Raw genomic sequence first — 10,926 nt, forward strand, 5'->3', positions numbered from 1 at the left:
ATTTTGAAATTGCATTAAAAAGTGTTATCTTCACCCAGAGTCAGATTTTCCACTTGTTTTACGAAAAACAAGCTTTTATGACTCAATACCAGGTGGATTGCCTTGGTAAGGTGGATACTTCTTGCAGTGTATTCTCCATAGTGCCAGTACCTATCTATAATTAGACCTGCTCTATTGCCTCCTGTACCCTACATGCCCACAATGCCTTTGTGCCCTGCTCAAAGTCACTTGTTACGCCCAGTCGCCCACACTGCGAGAGGAAACAGCAAGGTAGGTGACTGTGTCGAGTTTTGTTCCAAAATGAGATATCAACCATTTGAAAAGCGTGAAGACTTCTGTTACAACATGATTGATAGAACAAAAATAAAACAAATTGTGTTACTGGTGTGAAATACTGCAGTAAGTAGCTTAAGTCCTTTGTTGACAAAGTAACAAACTTCAATATTTTACAGATATTGGGTGATGAGCTTTTCGTAAGCCCAAAGATTTTTTCCACAAACTGGACATAGCATTTTGTAAAGGAACACTTTGTATATTATATCTTATAGTGACCTGTGTAGAGTACAGGGCAATACAGCTAATTAGGATTGCGCAAGAGCAATATTTGTGTGTTGACACAGTCAACTTTTGTAGCATTGCTAAAGAAAGTGAGTAACGTGCTTGTAAACTCTTGTAAACTTGTGAACTTGGGAGTGCCAGTTCCCACTACTGTCATTGTTTACTCGAAGGGGAAGTCTAAAATTAGAAAGCATTAAAGAAATGGGGAGAATCTACGATTGACTGTCTTTTGTGTTTGATGTCAAGAAAGGAAGTAGGATGACGATATGACATTTCCAGGAATATTTACACTACCCCTCCCAACCATCCCTGCTCTTTCCTTATCTTTCTCTTTGTTTTTATGCACGTCTCCCTCTCCCGTTTCTTTCTTTCTTTCTTTCTTTTTTCTTTCTTTCACAAAGCCAATCAATCTGTCACTTGCACTCTGACAGGACGATGTCTCGTCGTCTGCATCGAGACGAGCGAGAGAACCAGGAAAAGGACGTTTCTGTCCACAACAGAATGGCCCAGTTTCAGACTCAAACACCCGAGACAGCGGGGAGAGGAAGAGAAGGAAGAAGAGGGGTAGAAAGAAGAGGGGCAGGCGGAGAAGGAAGGGTAGGGGGCGGAGGAAGAGCGATAGGGAAAGCGGGATCTAAAGGGGATACAGACGGTGTTGGGGGAAGAGGGACGCCAAGTACTCTCCCTCTCCGTAGGGAAAGCGATACAGATACAGATTTGAAGCCCACGCCTGACCCTGAAGCTTGTCACCCGCTTCGCCATTCTCCCTCTCCTCCCCCCCACCGTGATCCAGACCTCTTCTCTTACATCCTCCCCTCACACTCCGACTCTCTCTTCTCCGGCCTACAGAGCCTCCGGGACGAAGGGCTGCTCCTAGATTGCACCATTCCCGTCCAGGGCGACACCTTTCGAGCTCACAGGCTTGTGCTGGCAGCCGGCAGTCGAACGCCCGAGGCATTTTTTGGTTCGGAACGGGAAGCGGGGCTTGGAATGGAGAAGATAGGATGTCATGTGACCCGAGTTGGGCTTAGGGCAGTTTTGAACTTTGTGTACAGCGGTGATGTGGCCTTGGACTTGAGTCAGGAGGCCGTGCTGGAGGAGGTGCTGAGCGCATGCAGGTGTCTACGGATGGAGAGGCTGAGTCAGTTGTGCGCCTCAAAGGTCGCGGCCTCAAAGGTCGCGGCCTCTGCGGCGACGGAGAGAGAGAACAGCCTGGCGGTCATCAGGGAGATGTGGGAGAGAGGAGTGGGGTGTGACGTCACGATACAGGCAGAGAGCGGAGAGAGATACCCAGGTAGGGAACGACAGAGGAAGACAGAGTTGAGTGGAGTAGAGCGAGAGAGAAAGTTGTGGAGAGTAGTGCAAAAAAAACCAACAATTTTTTAAACGTCTAAAGAAAGATTGCTGTTATACATCATCAATCTGTCATGTTCAATGCATTCCAGGAGTTACTTTGTGATGAAATACTGTAACTTTTTGGGTGTTCCCGTTTTCTCTCAACCTGCCTCGTCTAGTTCTACTTCAGTTAGTGATTTCCTACATTTCCCAGAATGCCTTTCAGCAGCCCCAAGTGAACTGGCCTGAACTTGTTGCATTCAGCTGTTGGTTTTACATGGAGCTGGAGAAAGTGATACTGGTACTGATAGTAAGAGCAAGAGAGAGAGTTTTTCCACTCGAGAAAAAGCGTGAGAATCATGCCGCTTACTAAAATACAACATAGCTCATTGCTGCATTGCATTCTGGTCTATTGAGGCCACTGTCGGTGGAGAAATTGGTCTCTCTTCCTCTTCTACGATGGATTTCTCTCTGTATGATTGTTGAGCATCGGTGCAAAAGGGCGAGTGTAGAAAGAAGCTCTTGCTCTTTCATTAGGGTGAGGACGTTTACCGTTTTACATAATAGAAAAACTTTCTGCACTTTAAATATCGCAACGTGACATCACAGCACCTGCGTTTGTCCGGTTATTTGCGGGAATAAGAAAAGTACGCCGCCGGAAAATAAAATTAGCCAAGAATCGTTTTTATTATCAGTGTTAAAGTGTTTTAGGGTGGCTTTTTCCTTTAAGATATGTGATTTTATGTGTTTTCACAAGTGCAAAAAACATCCAGTGGCCTATGTGATCTGACTGTAAATTAGAAAGAGATCGGAGACATTTGGCTTTTCAGGAACATTCTATAATATTCCTTCATGAGTGGCTCAGCACTTGTTTCGTCTGCAGTGTGAGATATGCTGAGGATTAGTTGAGAATGCATTGTTCAGACAGCAGTCATTGGGTCACAACACAGTCTGTGGCTTGGTCCCACCCTGCGCAATGTCTTGTTAAGCACCTCGGTTTTTAGACTGAGAATATCATTAGTCATTTATTAAAATACTTTTGGTGAGGCAGAATTCTATCTAACAGTCTGTCTGTCTGTCTCTCTTCCTGTCTTTCACTCTCACCCCCTCTCTTTCTCTCTCTCAATTTCAATTTCAATTTTTTATTTTTCAATTCAATGAGCTTGATTGGCAGGACAACCACAAAACGACAAATACAACAAATTTAAGACAAGATGATAGACTGATTGATTAATTTAGTTTATTTACGCACACCTTGTGTGTATGACACACTGTCATACACACAAGGTGCCCAGCCCACATGGACTTACATGACACTATCGCAAGTCACACTGATAGGATAGATTCTAACAAACAGATAATGAGTCCTTTTTTTTACATTGAATATTGGTGAATGACGACATCAGCATTCCTTTTATACTACTGCACATACAATTACTAATTATTATAATACATACACACAAATATAAACAATTCTGAACTAAAAGCATCACTCTTAAATAAAAAAAATATAATAAAATAATAATAATAATAATAACATGTACATACTCATATCCATATACACATACATACTGTACACATACATTTATAATATACAAAATAATATTCATTAAAGATAGGGCATATGATAAATTGCAATATAATGTCTTTTTTTTAATTTAACTTATTTCTCTAGGCAGTTACGAATTTAGCGGCAAGAGTTGCAGTTTTATCATCTTCTCCAAGTACATAGCGTAGTTATTCTTCTTGGGTGAGTCGTGTGTGTGTGTGTGTGTGTGTGTGTGGGGGGGATGGTTAAAAACATATGAAGGAAAAAGTTATCTGTCTCTCTGCTCCTCTCTCTCTCTCTCTCTCTCTCTTTCTCTCTCTCTCTCTGCCCCTCTCTCTTTCTCTCTCTCTCTCCTCTCTCTCTCTCTCTCTCTCTCTCTCTCTCTCTCCTCTCTCTCTCTCTCTCTCTCTGTGTTCCCAATTCTCCCAGCACACCGTGCGGTATTAGCGGCAGGTGGGGACTACTTCCGGGCTCTGCTCTGCGGAGGGTTACGGGAGTCCGGTGAAGAGGAGGTGTGCCTGCGCGGCGTGGCGGCCTGGGTCATTGAGTCCATCCTCGGCTTCATCTACACGGGCCAGCTCAAACTGGGCTGGAGCCGGATTTGGGAGCTCACAGAGGCAGTGTTTCAGTTCCAGCTGCAGGGGGCGCTCTCGCTGTGCATCGACTTCCTACAGGAGCGAATGGATGACAGCAGCTGTCTGGATGTGCTGGTGCTGGCCGACGCCTACGGGCTGAACCGGCTGGGGCAAGCCGCTGAGCGGTTCATCCTAGCCCACTTCCAGGGCATCGCCGCGGGGGAGAAGTTCAAGGATCTCCCCTGTCCCGTCCTGGAGAGGCTGCTGGAGAGGGACTCGCTGTGCGCAGAGAGCGAGGTGATCTTCATGATGGGTGGATGATCATCCCCTTTTGCACTTTTGCCCCCCCCCCCCCCCCCCCCCCCCGCTAATACCTCTTTTCTCTCTCAGCCCCTCAACTGGCACAGAAGCGGATTGTATGTCATTTAATAGTATTTATAGGTTAGAATATTTTGATTTGAATTCTAAACCCCAGTCCTGTCCTTGACCTTTAAAACACACAAAAAGTAGTTCCTGCTTTTTGCCTTTGTGGGGCAGTATTGTGTCATCTGTCCATCAGTATTGTGTTCATCTTTATCTGTTTGTCATCTCTTCAATTCTCATCTTTTCTTACTGTTTTGCATCATGCATCATAGCTTCATATCAGTCCTATTTGCAAGGCAAACGGACACCCTGTCTTCTCCCTCCCACTGGTTGCAGTGATAACAGTGTCTTTATTTTGTTTTTGTTTGTTTGGTTGTTTTTTTATTGTCACTGATGTTAAGCAAAGGCAACTTCCCCATTTTGTGACAGTTAAGTTTCCATTTTGAACCCTCAGCCTGGTCAGAAAAAGAGAACTGTTTGGGAGAAGAGAACAAAACACACTCTCCCTCTCCCTCAAAAGCTACCACTGATGTACCCTTGAGCAAAGCGCTGGCCATCTGGCCAACAGTACAGGACCGTGGTGAAACTGAGCAGCTCCCAGGTGTAAAAGTGTGTGTGAGGATGTAACACTCCCTCCTGCTGCAACTACTCCCTCAAGCCATTGCTATGAATAAGAATGTGCGCTTAGTCAGTTTGGCGGGTTAAATGTTAAATGTATCTCACGCATTCTTTACATTAGTTATAGCAGATGAATATAAGCTAAACCTTTCAGTGTAGATTTGAGTCACCCAAAATGAGTAAATACTCAGTGTCCTATTCATAATGGTATTTGTTGAACTTGGTGCTTTTGAAGAATGGTTAAACATTTTGAGTGAATCATATCTACATCAAAAGGTCCATACATCAGTCATATCCATCTACAAACAGTAGCCATACTCATTTAAGGGAATGGTAGCTTCTTCCCATTGTTTATTTGAATTTTACTCGAACAAAACTGTTATATCATCTATATGATTCCCTAATTTGAGTAAGTGTTTAGGAAAGCAGCAAGCAGTAAGATCCCACCTGTAAGACAACAGTAAATACTGTCATACTGTATGTGCTGCACTTTATTCTGGAGAATTTAATGCCTATACTCCTTTCTTTTTAACCTTACTAAACATGCATGCTTTTTTTCAGTAACACCCTGCTTCACATTCATATACATTCAAACTTAGGAACACAACCACAGTCTAATACTGTTGGCCACTGAGAAGCTGCATTGAGTTATTTGAGAATTAAGTGCCATGCACAGGGGCACAATCATTTTTCCAAAGCTGGTCCCAGGATTTAAACCAGCAACCTCCCAGTCATAAGCCCACATCTCCAACCACCAGGCTGCCGCCACTCATATTCCTTACAAACTGTACAGTATCCTCAAAAACTCTTGACCAAAACTCTTACACATAAATCCAGGGTTTTCACGGGCCTCGACAACCCTTGAAAGTCTGTGCATTTGTGAAAAATAAAACAAGGCTGTTTTTGAAAACGAATGAATGGCCTTCACCATGATTTCTTGACTTGACAAGATCAAGAATAATAAATGAAGCCTCTATCATGTCTAATTTTTTACCAATACCATGTCTTACAGCATGCTAAACATGACAATTTTGAGTCCTTGCATTCCACCAAACAAGACCCAGAAAGTCACTGAAAATTTGATGTCCAAGTGAATGTGGGAACTCTGTAAATCTATATGAATTTCTCAAGTGTTTCCCTTTTCCATGTGTAGATAGTGGTGTTCAGGGCAGTAGTGAGCTGGGTGGAGGAGAACCGCAGGGAGAGACTCCCCTCTCTCCCAGACCTGCTCCTGCAGGTTCGTCTCCCGCTGCTCAGCCGCTCTGAGCTCCAGGAGGCCCTGAGCTGCGGCCTCCTGTCCAGGAGCGCCGGGGGGAGCGGAGCGGCGGAGGCCCTCCGAAGCCTCCTGCAGGGGGAGTACAGAGGGCCTGAATGCCGACCCCGCACCCAAAACCAGGTGACCATAACTAAAGATGATGAATATGATAATACTACTACTACTGCTACAGCTGCTTCTACTACTACAATAATAATACTAATGATTTGGAGATGCCAATCATCTCTGTGTAGGTGCTGGTTCTGGTCGGCGGCGACACTGTGGATGAGGAGTTCATGAAGAGGGTTCCCAGCCGGACCTTGTGGTGGGCTCAGCGGTTCCACAGCGGACCCGGTCTAATTAGAAGCATCGAGTGGAAGCCGTTTGCCCAGCTCCCTGAACCGGCCCGATTCAGACACTGTGTCTGTATCCTCAACAACAAACTGTACGTCCTGGGAGGGCGCAAGTACTATGGAGCGCTGGATATCCTCAAGTCTGCTGTGAGGTAGGGTCTGTGTGTGTGGGTAGCAGCTAGGATTCAAACCATCTTTATTTTTACTATTTTCCACATTTTAGAATAATAGTAAAGACATCAAAACTATGAAATAACACAAATGGAATCATGCAGTGACCAAAAAAGTGTTAAACAAATCAAAACTATCTTATATTTTAGATTCTTTAAAGTAGCCGCCTTTTGCCTTGATGGAAAGACAAAGGCTTTGGAAAGAAATTCATACATAGGCATCAACTAAAAAATGAACTTCAAGCATTTAAGCATAAACCTTTAGATCAAAATGGATTTAAGATCATGAAAAACATAGCACATTCAATCATGTGTGTCTAAACTTTTGACTGGTAGTGTATTTTTGTACTGAAGCTGCCCTTAGCCAATAATTTGTTCCAATATTCAATATGTTTAATTTTCAGCAAACAATTACAAGTTTTCAGTGTAGACTTTTGTTCTTGGCATTGTAACGTGAGGGTTCGATAGGTGGTGGTTGGATCACTCTTAATGAGAAGAAACAGCCGGATGGAGACGGATAACTTTCTTAAGCAGCACTTCACTTTTCTCCACATTTGATCAGCTTCACAACAACACTTCCTTGTTCTGACTCCCATGTGACTGAACTAACCAATCAGAAGCAAGAAGGACTTGGACTGAGGTAAATGTGAGGGAACCACAGAGGTAGATTCAGCAGATTATTGTAACTGTTTTAAAGATGCCGATGTAAAGATTTAAACATGTAAATATGTAAATAATAACTGTGTAAACATAAATATGTAAATAGTTAACTGTGTAAACATAAATATATATTTTTAGTAAATTAACTCAAATATATGAATTAACTTCTAAACCTTACAGCATGATAAAGCCTCTGGAACTGCATTTAGACCATGTTGTGACTCCAAAACTCTCCATTTAAACCCAAACGAATGAAATTATTTTCATGCTATAGCAGCTCCTCAAGGCAGGGCGACCCACCACACCTCTGGGATACATTACTGACTTTAAATTAAGAATTCATTTCCAAACAACATCACTGAACAATTGCATGAAAAAAAAAAATTTCATTTTTTTTTGTGGACTGTTTTTTATAGCTGTAGTCAGGGAGGAACCGCGCTCCTTGTGCAAGATGCTGAACCTGAACCTATTCACTTGCTGGGTTAGCGTGTTAGCTAAATGGCTAAAATGTAAATACTTTGCACTTAGAGAGTAGTTAACAGAGATCCTCCCATAACCAAACGTTCACAGGTTTGATCCCTGTAACAGTTGATATGTGCTCATCAACAGCTGTGGGTCCTGTTCTTGAGCAAGCATTGCCCCGCCACTTATCCAGTTCATCAAAAGCCTCCAGTTTACCAACATCATTTTTCATCTAAAGTACATACATTTGCAGTCAAACAATTTGTTCCACAGCTATTAATTACACATGTGAAAAAGTGAGTGTACATAACTTCTTATTTTTCTTCTTATTATTATTATTCTCTTCTTTTTTTCTTAAAAAAATCCAACCCAACTCAATTCAAGAAACTCATGACCTATATTTTCCAAAGCATATAGCCTATAATCACTGTGATTTTTACATAAAATGTAAATAATCACAATTATCATGTTTTGTAATCTGATTACTGCATTCCTGTTGCATGCAATGTGCTCCTTGACACCCCTGGTTGCATTAGAGCTCGTTCACTCCCTGCAGGTTTGACCTGGCCCAGTGTAAATGGGAGCGACTCCCTGACATGCTGTGTCAAAGGGACTACTTCTCCGCTGTATGTCTGGAAGGGAAGGTCTTTGCTCTGGGTGGTAACCGTGACGACAGCCAATACCTGGATGCCGTAGAGTACTACACTCCTGAGGAAAACACCTGGAGGTATAAAGCTACAGAGGGTTTGATAATATAAAACCTCCTTGGCTTTAGCTGTGTCACAAATCTCCAAGCAACCATTGTTGACACCATTATGGAGATCCATTGGAGCTGTACACAAATATGCAAATAATGGCTAAATATATAACAGCTGGGCTAGAAAAAGAGAAATATCTGAAAAAGATTGTTGTGGTGTCAGTGTAGATCCATTCAGTAATGTGATAAATAAAAGTATAGCCTGATAAGGGAGATTTGTTTCCAAATTTAGGTTACTGTGTCACTGTAAACTGTCTTCTTGAGAGCTACAGTTGGTTTTTGGCTTTTTTAACTAATTAATTTAGCAAAGCAACCGATGTTAATGTCAACATGCTACCAGCCACTATCAACGCAAGCTTCTACTATATACGATAGATTGTGTGCAAATCTGATGTATTTACAACAGTGATGGTTAGCTGACCAGATACTATGATTTGCTAACTAACAAGCATTATCTAAACACAAAATTGATCAATTTTCAGTGTCTAAATGATCAGTTCCCAGTCAAAAACAGCACAGAAATGAACCATATCTATTGAATTATGTTGAGACGGCCAAGTTGTAAGTTTCAAATCAGAACCTGAAGAATCTGAAATTTACAACTCAAGCATTGTTGGTCCAAGAGTTGAGGACCAACACTGGCATGGATGGTGTTGAGAAAATGGATTTTCTTCAAAATGCCAAGAGTGTAGAGTGATATGATAAGATGTGAAACAGCAGTCTCAGAAATAACAGACCATAATTCTTTCATTGTCCAATCAACAAAACCTTAATAACCAATGGTCATCACATTAGTCTATATGCAACAATCTATCTTCAACAATCTATATTCCAGACTAAGTTTCTTGTGGCCAATGTTAATTATCGCCAGAGGTTATGACTATTTACAAAATACTTACAAAAACCTAAAGGGGCAGGCATGTCTGAGCTCTACTGTGATCTTACAGCTAAGACACTTTTGGGAACCCAGCCTTGACTCGTAACCTTGGGTCTTTCCCCCCAGGCCGGCCCGCCCTCTGGAGACGGCTCTCTGTGGCCACGCTGCAGCTGTGCTGGACGGGCAGATCTACATCTCCGGAGGCTGCGACCCCCGCCAGCGTTGCCTCCCCTCTCTGTGGCACTATAGTCCTTCCCGCGGCTGTTCTCCCAGAGCGCCCATGACTGTGGGGGTCGGACGTGCAGGCCATACCATGTTAGCGATAGGGAGGGGGTTACTGGTAGCTGGAGGGCTACAGCCGCTCGGGATGGGCTTTGGAGACCAGCTCCTGTGTGAGTTGTATGACCCCACCCATAACTCCTGGTCCTCCATCCCCGCCCTGCCCCGCCCTCACCTGTCGCCAGGGGCAACTGTACTCGACGGACGGTTGTACCTGGTGGGCGGGTCATCGGCGAGCACAGCGAGGGATACCAAGTGGGTGCACCGCTATGACCCCCATGAGCGGTGCTGGGAAAAGCTGGGCGCCATGCCGCACCCGTACACCGATCTGGCAGCTTGCTCGCTGCAGCTTCCCCGGGTCCTGAACGATTAGCAGAAAAGTTTTGGATTACAGTACTGGTTGGAATATTTTGGATTTTTTGGAGGGGATTTTCTGGCCCCAGGAAAACCAGGAACCTATACCACATGCCACATCCCACATGCCTGCGGGCGTTATGCACAAAGTGAGCGATCGGTGTCCCAAGTCATACCTGAAATCCTTGTAAATGCATTTCTCTGACTGACATATTAGGACAAACCCAAGAAATGTTCCAAGTAACTGAAATAATTCACTTTACAAATCGGGTTCAGGTCTTCAAGGGAATTTTAATCTGAAATGATGTCAAACCCACAACCCTAAATCTTCTGCTTTGCACAACAGTTTATTTACTCTGTCATTTAATGTACCACATCCGTGCAGGCTGTCATCTCTAGTGATAGACGTAAACTAGAGGAACTGAGTCAGTTCAACGGACAGAAAAATAATGCCAACTCCAAGTGCTGTGTGTGTGTGTGTGTCTGTGTGTGTGTGTGTGCGCGTGCTGAAATAAAGCAATAATCACAACTCATCAAAATCCCTCTCAGTCTTTTTCTTTGGTCGATTCAGTTTTTTTTCACTTGTGGAAGACCTTCCCATCTGGCTGCTCATTTCATAAAGTTTAGGATTTAGGTGAATTTAGGAGAATTTATCTTCTGCCATTCCCTTCTTCCTGAGTCTCTCAACTAAAAACTAGAAAGGTCAATACTCTAAAGGCAATGATACACAAGGCAACTTTTTGCGCAACTCTACTGGCCAA

At 43.3% G+C, this 10,926-nt stretch overlaps 1 protein-coding gene across 1 annotated transcript; it reads left to right on the top strand.

Moving 5' to 3' along the window:
• The first annotated feature begins 993 nt into the window (after nucleotides 1-993).
• On the top strand, nucleotides 994-10,184 carry LOC139920852 (kelch-like protein 22). Its single transcript, XM_071910940.2, has 6 exons — nucleotides 994-1,852; nucleotides 3,872-4,314; nucleotides 6,152-6,394; nucleotides 6,508-6,758; nucleotides 8,455-8,625; nucleotides 9,659-10,184. Exons 1-6 carry the CDS (start codon nucleotides 994-996, stop codon nucleotides 10,182-10,184), a joined length of 2,493 nt encoding a protein of 830 aa, XP_071767041.2.
• Nucleotides 10,185-10,926: the final 742 nt, after the last annotated feature.

Source organism: Centroberyx gerrardi, chromosome 23, assembly GCF_048128805.1.
Source record: "Centroberyx gerrardi isolate f3 chromosome 23, fCenGer3.hap1.cur.20231027, whole genome shotgun sequence".
Lineage (NCBI taxonomy): Eukaryota > Metazoa > Chordata > Actinopteri > Beryciformes > Berycidae > Centroberyx > Centroberyx gerrardi.